We start from the raw sequence: 17,992 nt of genomic DNA, 5'->3' as shown, positions 1-17,992 counted from the left end.
TTTAGACAGAGCTTAAATTAAAATATGGATCATTTCATATTGATCATTTCAGGTACATTAACACAGCTTTATCCATTTCAAGGCCACTGGAATTGTTCTTTCTGGAGTCCCAGAGATCCTAGTTAAACAACCCTTAGCAGATATGACCACACAACATCAGGGAAAGCACATCACAATCTGGAAATATGGAATGACATCAGTTTCCACTGGTACTGGATGACATTTTTCATGGGTTGTGTTGCTCTTTATCACCCTTTAGGATGCAGGCCCCTTTTCTCTTTTTATTATTTCTGGTCAGTTCTTGTTAAACCATATAACTTGTGATTACTTAAGGCTGGTTAATGAGAATATAAAAATGACTGACAAGCACTATAATAAGACACCATGATTGTGGGCCTGGTGGGAGTTAGTCTTCATTGCAGGCAAATGCTTAGAGTTGAAGCAGATGTTTTATGAGAGTCCAGTTGAACTTCCCAGATCTGACATCCCGGATCTTCAATTGACCTACGGATGCTGGCACTGCTTCTCTTAACTGTTGAACTGAACTGTTCCCTTTAGCAATGCACTGTTTGAGGTGTTAGTTGCAGCAAACCAATGGAAGCAGTCATTTTCTCCACAGGGAGAGAAATGTCCTGCTTCTAATTAGAGGACCTGGTCACCTTCATCCAGCAATGCTGGCGCAGTGATTGGTGTCCTTGTAAAGGAAACAGTTGGCCATCTGGTACTTATTTTCTCTTTTTCCTGTCACCTCAGATGAGAGGGTCAGTGAACCTTCCAGCACCTCTACACACAATCTTATGCTCCTCATGCCATCTTCTAGAGCCCTGTCAGTCCAGGACTACAGCTGCATGTCACATGATATATTTTTTTACTTGACCTATATTCATACTTGAATTATATACGATGCCTTATAATGTATTGAACTATGTAGGGCCCAATATACTCCATTAATATGTTATTATTTTGTTTATGTTAAAACTAAATATATAAATTAAGTATTTAATGTGGTGGATTAGTGAAACATAAATGAAATGGGGACGGTTTCTGTAATCATTTGTATAGACTAAATGTAATTTGAAATACAAAATAACCAGATTTATATATTTAGCGATATTAAATATGAAAACAAATATGAAGGTTATTTCAATTTATTGTTTAAATAAGCAGTTTATTATTTATATTAAGTTAATGTGTTTTAGTTAAAGCTGTGTAATTTATCTGTAAATATAATCGCTTTTTTTCTCCACAAATATTTAGAGCCCAACTAGTACAGATGACAGAAATGACAGGAATTTATAGAATAAGGGGAAACATTTTAGATTTATCTTCATCGCTGATGTTTGTCATGAGAAATAATAATAATTTAGTTCAATACATAAAAGCTGTATATTTTTGTATAAATCTATTTACATTGATTCAGTAAAGTGGTTTATGTTGCTGTAAGGCTGTATTCTTTACAAGTGTAACCATAAGAACAGAAAAAGAGAGAATCTGCATGAGAATATAAGAAAATGAATCAAGACAACCTCTATAAAGCCATTTATGTCCACATATATATTCAAAGGAAGGTCACTGAAACAAGGTCAAATAATACTCAACGTACTCTTATTTTTGTGATGCTGAGGAAGAGTGTGCATTTGTCTCTCAAGAGTCTAAACACACAAAGCGGTAGACATGAAGCATAAACACATGATCGTCAGAACAGAGCAGCAAATGCTGGATCGTTTGAACAGGACAATCTCTCGCTCTCTCTGAAAGGCTCTATTAATAGAGGTGCTTCCTCTTTTTCCCACTTGCATTCCTCTGCCACCTGGTGCAGAAGTCACCCTGTGAGTGTTCACTCATTCATTGGTTCCTTCCCTCTCTCCCGCCTTCGTTCACTGTGCATTTGAAGCAGGGTTTGCATTACATAGGCAGCTGGCATCAAATCTGTCAGTGGAATTCCTCTTAGTGAATGTGACAGATAACGCAGAGAGAGAGAGAGAGAGAGAGAGAGAGAGAGAGAGAGAGGCTGGTCTCTCAGAGCAGTCACAGTGAGCAGTAGAGCTGTTCTTGTGCTGAACTCAAGAGCCCTGGAGCGCTTGGATCCAGTGATGGTTGAGTTGGCTGCGTTGTGGACGTGTGTTCTTCTGCAGATATGTGGTGTTTGCAGTGCAACTCAGAGAAAATGCAGTCTCTGCTTGAACTGGAGCTGGACAGCTGGTAAGACTGGTCTATAACTAGTGTTTGTGTGCAAGTTTAGCTCTGAACTAATGATTAAACTATGTGGTTTGATAATAGAATAAAACGAGTGCCATTAAAGAATATTTGTTTATATCGACGTATTCAGGTGTTACTGGAAGTGGCCTTTGTCAAGCTACAGTACATCCGAATTAAGTTAATAAATGTTTCCAAAGTGCTGTAAAATGTGTGTATTGAAAAGCCTGTGTATACAGAAGCTTGTCATATGCTGTTGACCTGTTTTATGTAAATGTAGCACCAGTGTCATTCATTCTGTAGACTCTGTAGCAAAAGTCATGTGTGCTGACAGAAGCATTGCTCTATATTTATGAGATGATCACATTAATGATGGTGTTTTTTTAGCCTGTCCAGCTGAGAGATACAGTGTAACATAACAGTCCACATATTTCAGGTCTTGAACAAACAGTTCTTAGACAGCGTGAAACTGAATATAGCTGCATTATGTATTAGTCAGAGATGTCCTCGACTGAGGTTAGACATCTTTTTCAAGACTTTCATGCAGAGCGTAAAGCATAAAGCACTTACAGCTTCATGTTATGGATTATTTATACGTCCAGTGTTGTTGTATAAGGTCTGTGCTTCTCTGTTAACTATTGGAAGGCCATGAGGCATTTGACATTCTGGAAGAATTTTTAAATTTCAGTTGCTGTTTGTGTTTTTTATTACTTTCTTTCCCCTGTGATGATGGGAATTGTGGCCTGAGCTTTCAGTTCAACACTTGTGTGTTTTTCCCGTGTCACATGTCTGCAGTGCTGAGCTAGATAACAGCATAACACCACAAAGATCAGCAGGGAACGGCTGCTTCCTTTGCAGGAGGACACATAACAGCCATCTCATATCCTGTGCCAACAGCCCTACAGCAAAACTACAAATCAGCAAACATGTTGTTTTTATTATAACATTGTTGGTTATGTGATGCCTGTATGATTTCTTTGGCTGCCAGTGATTGTATCTTCCAATAATTCAATGACTAAAGCTCTGCAAGAGGAGCTACTATTGTAGTGGCTTCAAGAAGTATTAAAACATTAATGTCACATTTATGCTGCATGTCTGCATGCTATTGCATTATAGATAACAAAATATCAAAGCAAGTGGCATCAGTAAACTAATTCTGCTAGATCTCTTCTCAGAACTGACTTCCCTTTTCCTTTTGCATTAACTGGTGTCACACAGACAAGTCAATTCTCCTCAAGATCACACACAGCATAGTGACCGCAGGTGTAGTTCATTCACAGCTATGAACATATTCAAAGCAAAAAGGTCTTACAATACTCTATCAGTAGGGGAGAGCGGGGGCGAAAGTGATTTTCTCAGAGCCTATTACTGCTTTTGCATTCCCAGCTATGATGGTATATTCAACATTCAATCCTTGACGGAGCTGAGAAATATCACGTGATTTCCTCATCGTTTCCCGCAGTTAGGTCCGTAAAACTGTTCGAGTACAAAAAGTAAATTATTGAAGCAGTATTTTTTTTTTTATTATTATTAGTTGTGTTGTTTTTTTTGTTTTGTTTCATGTGTCACAATAATGATCAATCTACATGTTATTTAGTGCTTTAACACATCCTAAAGTTTGCATTATCAAAGTTTTTTAGTATAAAAGTAAATCAGGTTTAAACGTCAGGAGTTTCTGTCGGGACAAAAGTAACAATTGTTACTTTTGTCCCGCTACAGTGACAAGAAGTATTTCTTTTGTTCCAGTACACGCTATTCTGTGAATTTCTGTGTCTTGCATCATTTATTAAAATGTTTATGTCATATTATACCAAAAGAATATGTCTGAGTGAGGGTCCGAAAGACAAACAGAGGAACATCTGGGCAGCTCCTACCTCGCATTTACCTTAGTTATAATTAGGTTTTAGCCATACCTTAGCTTTTACACCTCCACCTATGAATTTGCAGTGTTTCCAGATGTTTTAATGCACATTTTGAATTTATGCATAAAAACAACTTGATGGAAACATGAATAGGCCTACTGTTACATTATGTTTAGAATTTATAGTATGCCAATGTAATTTAATGAATATATTGTTCATTCTGTTGAAATTTATTTTTTTTAATAAAAATACACTGAAAAAAAATAAAGTTTGTACAGTCGGGTTTTGAGACATTTATAAAAAAAAATATATATAAAAATTTAAATTAATATATTTTTTTTTGCAAAAATAAAAGACAGAATATGTTTGCAGTTACATATTAACAAGGTCATAGTCAGGTATACTTAATAAAAATAAGAGTAACAGAAAAAATCTAGCTTATATTGTGTTACTTTTAACCCACCTGTGTGTTACTTTCGTCCCAACCGATGGGGTCAAAAGTAACAATGTGCAACTTATGTTCAAAGTGAAATTATACTGAAGCCTTTCTACATTTCTACAAAACACCACCTGGTATTGATAGACCACACTTCTGAGTTACTGGCCACAGCAGAAATATATCTCTGTCTACAACATTAAAATGATGTTTTTTCTGAAAAATGGTACTTTCGCCCCTGCTCTCCCCTACATCTCAATTGTGGTAGTTAATTTAAATTCAAACCTCTTTTTTTTTGTTAAACATTGCACTTGTGCTGTCCCTCTTTAAATATAAAACCAAGTTGCGTTTATTTCAGTCATCTAACACAATAAGTCTTAAGTGTGGCTTTGTGGCTTAAGTGTCTAAACACTTTTTGAGATCACTGTATGTTTAATATGTGATGTTGTGTTTGACTCTGTCATCTGGTTCATCTGGTCTGCAGTGTGTTTCAGGCACATATGGAAATCCACTTGAGATGACCAGGATGCTCAAACACACACACTCACTCAGTCACACAGGGCTGGCGACTGCTTTTCATTAACGTGATGCATTCCCAAAAGTCAGAAAGATTTCTTCTGCCCTCTTTCTCATCCACCTTCATTCAATTGAAATGCTGGAATCCCCTTGCAAACACCCAGTGGGGATTGTTTGACAGACGCCACACACACACACACACACATGCACACACACAACAACAACAAAATGCCATATTCCAAATTAAATTAAATCATTCTAATACTATCAGGGGTTTTTGTCTAGGAATTTTTGGATTGAGGTACTAATTCGATTTATTAATAAACACGGCTCCAGAAACGCAATGCAATGTGACAAAACACATTTGTGTTTTGTTTTTGTCTTTCCTGAGGAAATATGTGGTTTTGAAACACAATTCAGACTGTAGGGTTCTGTAAGTCTGTGAGACTGCAAGAGGAAATGTCATTTTAGTGCGTTCTTCATTTTCCCCTCAATCATACAGCAGCTGTTCCTTTTTAATGTGACCAGTGATAGGGAAATGACTTCACTAGAAGAGCCTGAGTCACTCATGCTTGAGCGCACGCACACTTTCACAGAGTTTGGACAAGATTCAAATCACTAGTTTAAACCTCAGTTACAGAGGCGTTCCTGGTGAAGTATTTGGAGAATGGAGAATCTATTCAAATATGATTAACATTAAATGGTCGATATAATTTTGTGGTGTAATTTTGATGTACAGATGGAATATGAATTTCAGATTCAGATTGAGAGCCAGATTAATTTATAGCCTGTGCCAGTGTGAGCCCCTTTTTTTGGCATTAAAAAAAACGACTGTCAGGATTTACTAAAGATGCAGTTAAGCAATGAGAAGGCACAGTAATTTTTGCAGCTGACCTAATTACTGTATATATCCATTTGTAGGAGTTTCCCTTTCAGATGCAAAATTTATGGAATGAGTGTATTTAAATGAATTATGCAATATGATTTACTATATGATTTACAGTAGTCAGTTTTCTGGTATTTGTGCCATCATGTAATGCCCCCCCCCCCCCCCCAAAAGGCATGCCTTAAGCCATTTTGTTTCTGCGTTGTTATTACATTACACACACTGCTTGTTTGCGAACCTATGCTAATTTGTGCTGCTCTTTTGGATGCTGCATAATTATCCTTTCCATGTTAACAACTTCAAATGTTTTTTTTATTTTTTTGAGAAACAGGCATATCTAATATTGGACCCACCGGTGGGTCCCCCGAGTTGATGTGGTTAAAAATGTTAAATCCGAAATGTTACAATTTAGCAGTAAATGCACACTGAAGTTCTTCCCCAACTCCGCCTGATTTTACATGAGCATCGTGGTTTCTAAACTGTGTGCTGGCGTTCGTGTCTGAGCACTGTAAGCCTGGCCACCTGCGAGAGAGGAACGTGTCAGTGTTTGCCAGGACAGATGGTGCATGAGATTCGTCTCGAGAGATATTACACAAGAAGTGTGAATTTCACTGTGTCTACAGCACATCTCTATGACTGCATGTACTCTGTGTGAATGTGTGGACATGGCACTCATCTGGTGCCTTGGTCACTGAGTTATTCACCTGTAGTCTCTCTTAATGCATCACAATTTGTCAAAAACAGTTCTGTACTGTATTGTATATACTGTACAGTTGATTAGCAAGCAGTCATTAGCAAGCATTGATATTTCAATACCAATGCTATTTTTACTATTACTTGCTAAAGCTATGACTAGCCTTCTAGCATGTTTATTGAAGAATTTGATTAAACAAACTGATCAAAAGAATAAACAAACTGATCAAAAGAATAATGTTTAATTTTTCTAACTTTAAAGAAAGACTGAAAGTATATTATAATTCAGGATGCAGTATCACTAGTGTGTCTTTTGATTAGTTAGAGCAGTGTAGTAGTGTAGCATAAGTCAACTGTATTTTGCTTGCTAAGGTGTGCTTAGTTTACATTTGTGCTCGGCTGCTCCCACTGCATTGTGAGGTCTTCTTTACAGTTGTTTGTACAGAGATGCATGTGACTAGAGGCATGACGACATCAAACTAGGAGGAGGAAGTTGTTGAAGGAAGTTTGTTTTCTACATTATTTGAGTGAAATCCTGTATGTGCAAGCGAGCATGATGTGCTGGTGTGTAAATGATTGGTTTCATCAGAGCAGACTTTGGCTCTCTGCAGGAAACTGAACTGTGGCTTATAATGGCAGCTAAGCAGAAGAAACAGACCTTTTTTGGCAGGAGATCTTTCTTTGGACAACATTCACTTTGGAATTCTGCAAAGAGTAAGAGTCAGTGAGTAATGTTCATCTAAATATGGAAGATAGATATATATATGCTCTGACTGAATACTAAATTACACATAGCGGATCCACAGACACATGGCTCAATTACAATAAGGACCGGTCTCCTGTTATTAAGTTTGTGTGCAAAGCATGTGCTTTAGATGTGCAGACCATCAGAAAACTCTCTTATCTTGATCACTTGAGTTTATTTGATAGAATTAATTCTCATAAGGCCTTTAAACAGCTGACATAATAATTAATTGTAATGTGTAATGCCACAATGTTTTCCTATAAGTTGACCATGTTTGGTTACCATCATTCATGAAGATTTTTAATCAAGTCTGCTCTCAGAAGTTGTTTGTTCTGTTAATATTTTCTTAATTTTGCCCCTAAATGGTTGGATTTTGATTTGGCTGCTAGGGGTTTGTGATAAGTAATGAGGTGATACTTTATATACCATAATCTTTTTAAAATGAACCATGAAGGCTGCATTCTCATAGATCATATCTTTTGACAAGTATGCAAATTTGTGTGCTACCTGTTTACTTAAGTCTCACCTGACTGCCAGAATATACTTGCAACCGTTCTCACAAGTGTTGAATATGAGCACAACCAAATGTGATGCTTTATATCATGCCAGTGCTTTTTAACATTTATGTAGTGGCTTGCAAATTGTCAGAACACTGCATCTGACTCTGCAAAGGAAAAAGAGTAAAACTTTCTATTTTTGCTTTGCAGTGATCCGTGCAGTCTTAAATAGCATGATTTATCTTACTACCCTCTAATGTAAATGGATGTGAATTGTAACTTCAATGGTGCTCTGCTTATCATTCTTATCATAATTCTGAGTGTGTGAGCATAGGTAACGCAGCACACCTTTGTAGCGTACCAGACCCGAACCAGACTAAAGATTCGATCAGGGCTATGGTTGAAACGTGAGGAGCCGAATTCCTCAGAAAGGCAACAGTATGTTGTAAATCAGTTCTAGTGCCACAAGTCAGAAGCAAGATAACCAACCAACCAACTTTTTCACAGAACAGCTTTCAACATCAACACCATTAGAACAATTATTGACAATTTCAGATTGGAGAAGAGATTGTAAAATTTGGTGCAAGTAATCAAGATTGATGGTCAAAGAGATGACCAGTTGACCATCACATGTAAACACATGACAGTAAACAAGATTCTTGGATTGAACCCCATCCACCGAAATACCTATGGAGATCTTCTGGTCCCTACAGAACATCTTTATGTCAGAGAATAGATGTCTTTTATAGATGTAGATGCACCAAAATGAACTCAAAAGACTTATAAATGAATATCAGTCCATTGCTTAACTCCATAATCATTTATGTCATAGTCTTCTGTCTTTCTGTCACTGTCTTCGGTGAGTGTTGTGTTTGTTTGGTGCCATATGCTCTCTCCTGTCTTTTTCTGACCCTGCCCACATTGTCACCTCATTATTGTTGTAGTTGTTTCACCTGTGTTTCTCCCTTTCCTCTGGACTCCATTTCCCCTAAACTCCACTCACCTGTTCTCTCGTTACCTTATTCCTTGATTTGTCCCAGCTGTTTACCTGATTGCCTTTCCTTTATAAGCTTCCTGTGTTTTCTGTTCTGGGCTTGTTTGTCTCACGTATGTACTGGTTCATGTCTTTGATATCTGTCTTTCCTGTGGTCAGTCTAGTTGTCTATGTTCTAGTTGTAAGCATGAATGCTATTCTGTTTTTTCCCCTTCGGGGGTTCAGTTGTGTTTTTTATTTTTTGTTTTGAGAATTTATAAATAAAGAATCCTCATCGGCCTGCACTTGAGTCTTTGCCTCTTATGAACCCTGACAATTTATGTAACCCACATATTTGACTACCATGTTTATAATCACTTATTGTGTATGTATTTTAATACCTATTGGATAGCTTAAAGATTCATATTCTTGTTTAGTATGTGTTTGAATCTGTTTGCCTGAAACATTCCCGACCATCAGTTATTTGTCAAATGTATCATATTCTTATTATAGGGATCATGTCCAAAATTAGACCCCGCAAGAGCAGGAAAATTCGGACCATGTGCTTGATAAGATTACATATGAATTATGATACCCCCGAGCCAAGACAATATCTAATTGGTCAAAACAACATTTGAGGTGTGGCCAAAACGCCAGTTTAAATATTCAGGCCAACATCACATTTGGCCTTTAGCTTTGCTTTTCAAATTTGCTTTTAGTCATGACTTTTAGCGTTCTTTGAGTGCGGTTCCCGCATGCTTCGGCCTGCACGCCTGCTGCTACTTCGCCACGATGAGAAGAAACACCACCTAGACTCGTCAAACTTTACTTCTGTTCTGTTCTTTTACTTTAGTTTCTTTTCTTTTCCGTTTGAGAGTTTTGTGTTCTGAGTTCAGTTTTGTAACGCTGTGCCTCCGAGTCTGACCTCGAGTGCCCGTTTAACTGCAACCAGCCCACAACTCCACATCATCAGACGACGCCCAACCACGGGCTTCCCAAAATGTCACTTCAGTGACTACTGAACTTCCAGCCAATCAGCAACCTCGGGAAACCCCTTTTCCAAAGACAAAAAGGGAACCCCTTTTACACAGGCAATGCAAGTAACCTCCAGACTCTGACCTGTACTGGTGTATCTAATATAATTATATTAACCTAACTGAGGAACTCAATGCGAGCGTTAATTAAGTGATTGTTTGGCTGTTCATGTCTATGCAATTTCACGTATTGCTGTAAACTTGGGATTCCACATTTTCATTCTCTTAAACTCATCCTTTCCTAACTTTCTATCTTCCTGCAAATTGTGTGAATGTGTGAGTGCGTGCGTTTATGTGTTAGATTAGTTTATATGTCTTAAATTTATATAATAACGCCTTATTCATATTGAAAAGAGAAGTATCTTGTGTTTTGTGCATGTTAATGTCTTAAACTGCCGATCTTGTTACTGTGCTAATTGATAGTGTTTCACTATACTTTGGATATTAATATCCAGTGCAGATTTGATGTTGTACGGCTCGTTCATTGAATCGCAGGGCGTCTCAGTGACCAGCCGTGAAACAGTGATTCTGTTAAAATTCCCTTTAAAATCTTAAATGATTCCCTTTGAGCTAAATTGACCTGTTTCCTTTACACCTTGTATGATACGAGTATTTAGATGCAGGTCAGATGACCAGGAATCACATTTGAAGACCGAAATAAATCTATTCCAAAATAAATCTTGTAAGTGTGTTTGACCATTGATTTTGCATATTAAATCTTTTGCAGCATCTCAAGACATGGCATTCGGGAAAGCAGCTCCAATGAAAAGAAGTTTAACACTAAGCATATCTTAACACAAACTGAAAAGTATTTTGGTGTGAATGGCCACTAACTCTTATTTCATAGAAACAAAAATGAAAGCTCAATCTGGGATAGGTCCGGCATGAAAATGCAGTCTACCATAGAAGCATATAATAGCTTTGTATATCTTAGCTGGTGTTGGGAATGGTACACTTGGATTTACATAAAAATCAAGAGTGCATATTTAGAGAGCATTGAGAACAGTCACAGGAGGTGTTATGCAGCAAGCTTAAATACTAAATCCTAACTATGGGCATGTACTTGCCCTTTAAAACAGTCTGAAAGTGAAAGAAAGTGAAGTGACATTCAGCCAAGTATGGTGACCCATACTCAGAATTTGTGCTCTGCCTTTAACCCATCCGAAATGCACACACACAGAGCAGTGAACACACACACACACACTGTGAGCACACACCCGGAGCAGTGGGCAGCCATTTATGCTGTGGCGCCCGGGGAGCAGTTGGGGGTTCGATGCCTTGCTCAAGGGCACCTAAGTCGTGGTATTGAAGGTGGAGAGAGAACTGTACATGCACTCCCCCCACCCACAATTCCTGCCGGCCCGAGACTAGAACCCACAACCCTTCGATTGGGAGTCCAACCCTCTAACCATTAGGCCACGACTTCCCCCTGGATGGATGGAATGGTCAACATTAGAAAGGCTAAAAAATTGTTTGTGCACAACCACAGCAGAAAGTTTGCATGATAATCTTTTCTGAACTTACAATGTGTGTGAAACACTGAACCACTGAACCATATAAATGTTGTAAATGTGTATTTTTACATTAATTCATTTGCTTTCTTGTCTCGTCTAGTGTGGAGGGGAGTGTTCAAAACAGTGAGGCCGGCCCTTCCTTGGACACCAGCACAGGATATGGCCATGGCCCTGTCACACACAGTTCTTCCTTGAGTCCGGAGCAGTTTGAAAGCCCAGTGTACGGTCCCAGCGTCCAGCCAGGGCCACAGCGCCCTCACCGGCCCAAACTACAGCACTCTCAGTCCATCCTCCGCAAGCAGGCAGAGGAGGAGGCCATCAAGCGCTCGCACTCCCACTCTGAGAGCTATGAGCTCTCCACAGACCTGCAGGACAAGAAGGTACAGTGTGACAGCAAGTTAATAGTGGACCAGAGGTTTGAACTTAGCCTATGCTGCATTTCGTAGTTTGCACAATCATGATTATCATCAACGTGTCTGTGTGTGTTTAAAAAATTGGGTTAAACTTTATTTTGATAGTCCACTCTTTGAAACACACACACACACACACACACACACACACAATAGAGTTGATAATCAGACTCAAAGAAACTTTGCATCTACATGTCAAATAGCGGCCATTAGAGTATTAGTAGGCTGTCTGCTTAATATCTGCAAACACTTTATTTTGATGATTCACAACACACATTCTACTTATTATAAGTACCTTTTACATACATTTACTTACTCTACTAATACTAACCCTAAATTAACAGTCTGCTAATACTATAATAACAGTGGGTTGACATGAAGTTTAGGTATGGTGTAGGATCTAAAGTATGGTCACGCAGAATAAGGCTTTAATATGTACTTTATAAGTATTAATAAACAGCCAATATGCAAGTAATATTCATGCTAATAATAAACATCTAGTTAATAGTGACAATCGGTGTTACCAAAATTTCATACACTATAGTTAGTAGAATGTCTAAAGTGGACTATTAAAATGAAATATAACCAAAAACACTATTGTTTAAACAATATGTGTTGTACCTGCTAATTAACACTAATTTGTTTGTCATGATATAGTCCTTATTCATATGTTTCTTGGTTTTCTAAGGTGGAAATGCTTGAGCGGAAATACGGAGGCCGTTTCATAACCCGTCATGCTGCACGCACCATCCAGACAGCTTTCCGGCAACACCAGATGAACAAGAACTTTGAGCGTCTCAGGAGCTCGATGTCGGAGAACCGCATGACCCGCAGGATCCTTCTGTCCAACATGAGGATGCAGTTTTCCTTTGAGGGACCTGAGAAAGTCCTTGGCTCTGTTTTGGAGGGGAGGCAAATGTCTCTCCTGGACGATGTCAGCCAAGTAGGAGGTATGGTGCAGGCCACAGAGATGGTTCCTGTCATTTTGGAAGCCCCAGAAACTCAAAATGACTTAACAGACACAATCACAGAACTAGAGGACACTTTCTCAAGGCAAGTTAAGTCACTGGCAGAGTCGATCGATGATGCACTGACCTGTCGTAGTTCGCAAAAAGAGGAGATGCATCCTGAGCAAGTTCTTTGTGAAGAGGGCATGCAGCCGGATGATGAGCTCCCTCAGCCCCATGAGCAGCACAAGCTGGATGAGATGTGTGAAGTGACGCTCTTCATCGATGAAGAGGAGCTCTCTCCACTGGTTCAGCCTTCCAGCTTTGAGTCTGAGCATCGCATGCAGACTATTGGCTGGTCCATGGATGACAAAGTGGACATGGAAACTCCTTCCCTCGAATGCCAGGGGCCTAGGCTCTGTGCAGATTTACCCCTGCTGACCATCGAGCCTCCCAGCGACAGCTCCACAGATGTAAGCGATCGCTGTGAGCATAGTTTGGTCCAGCCACAAAATATTCTTGAACAGACTGTAGCAGGACCATGGGCAAGTCCCAAACAAGTCACACATGGACTACCTCCTAGAGTTCCCTCAGTTACTCGAGATGAAGAGCCACTTAGACACCAGCAGGTGGAGAGCCACCTGACCACCAACGGCAACCAGCAGAGAAAGTCAGTGTCAGACTTCTCAGACGGAGACAATGACAGTATCAACAGCAATTCAAACTCCATTGACACAATAAACTCAGAATTGCCATCTAGAGACGAGAGTCTGAGAGAACAGAGTCTCAGCAAACAGACCTATCATAAAGACACTCGCAACAGCTGGGACTCTCCAGCGCTCTGCAGTGATATCATGCGCAAGAGACAATACCGCATCGGCCTCAACCTCTTTAATAAGTATGTATTTCAGAGGTTACACTTAAATGTTATATTATTGTATTACTTTTTACATTTTAATATTTTCCGTCAGCCTTATTTGTTTTTAATTATAATTTTATTAGTTTTTTAGGTGTATTTCCACAAATTTTATCACCAACTTGAATAATTTAGAATAAATGGCACTCTAGAGGGAATTATATAATTTTCACAAAACTTTTGAACTTTCAAGAAATCCCATTTTCACAGTACCAGACCATTGACTGCAGGATCTTTAACTATTAATTTTAATTCAGAATATGCAATTACAGTCTAGCCATTTACAAATAGTCAAGTCAAGTCACCTTTATTTATATAGCGCTTTAAACAAAATACATTGCATCAAAGCAACTGAACAACATTCATTAGGAAAACAGTGTGTCAATAATACAAAATGATAGTTAAAGGCAGTGAATTCAGTGATGTCATCTCTGTTCAGTTAAATAGTGTCTGTGCATTTATTTGCAATCAAGTCAACGATATCGCTGTAGATGAAGTGACCCCAACTAAGCAAGCCAGAGGCGACAGCAGCAAGGAACCAAGACTGCACCAGTGACAGAATGGAGAAAAAAAATAAAATTAAAAAAAAATTAATTAGTCAATAGTCATTTATCCAAGCCCAAATCTAAAACAATATATTATTTATGCCCCACAACAGTAAGTTTGTAATTCATGTAATGTATAAAACTGAATAAACAAAGTAGGGTTAAATGTTTCACGGTTGATGATCAGTGAACAAATTGAGCAAAGCTGGCCTGTATTAGACCTGGTTAGCAAACAATAATGCATCACATCACCTAATTACTTTATTAAGCTTGATGGGGAAAATAACGAAGACTGTAAAATAGATGTTTGTTTCATGTGGTCTTAATATACTTATTTACATATAGGTGCATCTAAAAAAAATTGAATATTTTGAGCTTGATTCATTTTGAGTATAAATACTGGTTACCTCTTGGGCTAGTTTAGAACATGCAACCACAATTACGGGAAAAGACTACTGATTTGACAGTTGTCTAGAAGACGATCATCAACACCCTCCACAAGGAGGGTAAGCCACAAAAGGTCATTGCTCAAAAGGGCCGGCTGTTCACAGAGTGCTGTATTAAAACATATTCATAGAAAGTTGACTGGAAGGAAAAAAGTGTGATACGAAAAGGTGCACAAGCAACAGGGATGACCACAGCCTTGGGAAGATTGTCAGGAAAAGCCGATTCAAGAATTTGGGAGAGCTTCACAAGGGGTGTACTGAAGCCGGAGTAAGCGCAACAACACCACACAGACATCTTCAGGAAAAGGGCTAATGCTGTCACATTCCTAGAACCAAACCACTCCTGAACCAGAAAAAACATCAGAAGCATTTCACCTGGGGTAAGGAGAAAAAGAACTGGACGGTTACTCAGTTTTCCAAAGTCCTCTTTTCAGATTAAATGTAATTATCAATAAGATTTGGGAGGAGCGTGTCAGATACTTAGCCTAATCAACACAGGTGGACCACAATCAAGTAATCAGTCCCATAATATAAATATCACTGACTTACCTCTATCCATTGACAGTTTATCAGCATCCCTCCTCCACCCCATCTCCTCACTTCAAGTTCACTTTATAATATACGGGGAAGGGGGGGTACTCTAGGTTCGGGCCATTCCCGAGCTCGAAGCCCTTCCCCGGACAGCACGCCAAATACGCATACCATACCAGCTAATTATATGTAAGCGTGAACTAGTGAAAGTAAATTTAGCATTTAAGTCCAGTGTGAAGTTTCCGGAGTCAGTGATGATTTGGGGTGCCGTGAGGTCTTCTGCTGTTGGTCCATTGTGTTTTATCAAGTCCAAAGTCAATGCAGCCATCTACCTGAAGATTTTGGAGCACTTTATGCTTCCATCTGTTGGAAAACTTTATGGAGATGCTGATTTCATTTTTCAGAAGGACTTTAGCACCTGCCCACAGTGCCAAAAACACTTCTGAGTGGTTTGCTGACAATGATATTACTGTGCTTGATTGGCCAGCCAACATGCCTGACCTGAACCTCACAGAGAATCTATGGGGTATTGTGAAGAGGAAGATAAGTGACATCTGACAAACAATACAGAGGAGCTGAAAGCTGCTATCAAAGCAACCTGGGCTTCAGTAATGCCTCAGCAATGCCACAGGCTGATCGCCTCCTTGCCACGCTGCACTGAAGCAGTAATTTGTGCAAAAGGAGCCCCAACCAAGTGTATAGTTAAACCTGCTTTGGAGTACTTAAACATTTTTGTTTTGTAAATCTTTTTAAAAAATATTAATTTTTTTTTAGATACTGAATTTTTTATTTTCCTAAGCTCTAAATCATAACCAACAGAAGTAAAACAAAAGACTATTGAAATATTTCAGTTTGTGTGCAATGAATCTAGAATATGTGAATTTTTGCCTTTTTAAATTAAATTACAAAGAATAAAGAACTTTTACATGATATTCAAATTTTTTGAGATGCACCTGTAACTATGAAATGTCACAGCATATCAAGGTTGACCATAAACTGTTGAAACATAATCTGTCACGAAAAGGCATTTCAGACTAAACGAAACAGTAAAAGCATGATATTACAATATCAATAAAAGCAAATGTAGTTTTAATCTATGCAAGCCAATAAAATGTAATTGCAATCATAAGGGGATGCAAATTGTTTTTAAAACAAGAAATAAAAAGAAAATATAAAAATGTATTAAATTACAAATATACTTTATGTTCCATTTTAAACTTTTGCCGTTCTATTTTAAGCTATTTGCTCAAATACTAAGTTCACTATCCTGTTACTTCAGGAGGCTAGTTAGTCAAGGAAACACAAATTGCACTGAGAAAGTTGCCAATGAACAAAAATTAGGGGTAACGTAGGTAACCTAGTTCTGTGAATGAAGTCAGCACGCCACAGAATGGGTCAGCCACGCTAAGTATTAGCTTTCAGTAGACGGTATATCAAATTAACCATGCCCCTCTTGCAATCACAGTCTATAAATACAGGTGTGAAGTAGCCGTGCTTTCTCTTTTGCAAACTAGTGACAAATGCTGGTGTGTTGACTTCATTCACAGAACTAGGTTACCTACGTAACTCCTCATTCTATTTCATCTCAGTCAACACGTCACAGTATGGATCAACAGTGTAGAAAGGTCAGGAGTGGAGAAAAACCCAAGGTGGGCAGTAAACTCAAGGAAACCAATTCATGCTAATAGAACATTTATTAGTTTTCCAGTCATTTACAGTTAAATCAGCGGGTTCATCAGATCATGTCTGTTCCACTGTTTTCAGGACAGCTGATGAGTTTTATCAACATCCAGATGATATAATTTGGTAAAGTTCAAAGATGATGACCAACCAGATGCTGCACACACACCCTCCAGAGAGGCTCTTCTAAACAATGCCCAGATGGCAGCCACTTCTCTTGTAGAGTGGAGGCATCCCTTCCCTATGATAGGCTAGTTCTATCAGCCTGACCACCCATTTTGCCAGCCTCTGCTTACACACTGCCTGGCCTTGCACAGAGTCTCGATAACAGGCAAACAGCTGATTGGTATACCTTATCTGTTATGTGCAAGAAATGTATCTTTCAGTGCCCTGACTGGACAGATTAGATGAAGTCAGGCTGATTCTGCTGACTTATGAAAAGGTGGATGGAAAGGTTCTAGCACCAAGGGCCTGGAAACAAAGGAACAGGGCAAAACTTTTGGCAGAAATAAGGGGTTTGGAAGAAGTGAAATACATGAGCCTTCTCCTTCTAATCTTAAACACTCAGGGTGCACATAGAAGCCATACATTTCACTCACCCTCTTAACTGAAGAAACAGACAAAAGAAATACAGTCTTCAATGTGAGAAATTACATCCCTATTTCATGTAACGATTCAAAAGGAGGTTCTGCCGGAGCCTTCAAGACAATATCCAGATTCCATGAGGGAATTATTAGAGCTCGAGATGGATACAGTCTAGGGCTGGGCGATATATCTAACGATATGATCATGCGCATCTAGTTAGTAAATCCGGTTCCGTGATTACTGCTACGCCATCACCTGCTTTTAAATAGAGAGGAATTTAATAGACAGAGCTGTAGATCACTGAAAAGCTACGCAATATTGCGTTCATTATCCAAGATGAATCGCCTTCGATAATGCAATATTGTGTAGCTTGTCAGTGATCTATGGCTCTGTCTATTAAATCCTTTCAGATAATGCCTGACAAGATGTTGAAACCCAACTGTGTAATCTCCATAGCCTTCATGATGATCAGATTTAGCAGCTACATTCCGTCTCAAGGTTGATCGTATTACTCCACTCTCCAGCAGGAATTGGAGAAATTTCAAGATTGAATCCTGGATTTGGTTACTGTGGATTTGGT

At 38.8% G+C, this 17,992-nt stretch overlaps 1 protein-coding gene across 5 annotated transcripts in view; it reads left to right on the top strand.

Moving 5' to 3' along the window:
* The window catches only part of LOC127944691 (IQ motif and SEC7 domain-containing protein 1), a 92,491-nt gene that overhangs the window by 49,687 nt on the left and 24,812 nt on the right, over positions 1 to 17,992 (top strand). For 3 of the 5 annotated variants that reach the window (XM_052540862.1, XM_052540865.1, XM_052540864.1), the window contains 2 exons: positions 11,453 to 11,732; positions 12,451 to 13,607. In XM_052540862.1, the coding sequence (XP_052396822.1) occupies positions 11,453 to 11,732; positions 12,451 to 13,607 (1,437 nt within the window). Of the gene's footprint in view, positions 1 to 1,762; positions 2,203 to 6,858; positions 7,314 to 11,452; positions 11,733 to 12,450; positions 13,608 to 17,992 lie in introns of those variants that run through there. The other 2 variants (XM_052540867.1, XM_052540863.1) reach the window with 2 other exon arrangements.

This window comes from Carassius gibelio, chromosome A23 (assembly GCF_023724105.1).
Source record: "Carassius gibelio isolate Cgi1373 ecotype wild population from Czech Republic chromosome A23, carGib1.2-hapl.c, whole genome shotgun sequence".
Taxonomy (NCBI): Eukaryota; Metazoa; Chordata; class Actinopteri; order Cypriniformes; family Cyprinidae; genus Carassius; species Carassius gibelio.
This window is presented reverse-complemented; position numbering and strand designations above follow the sequence as displayed.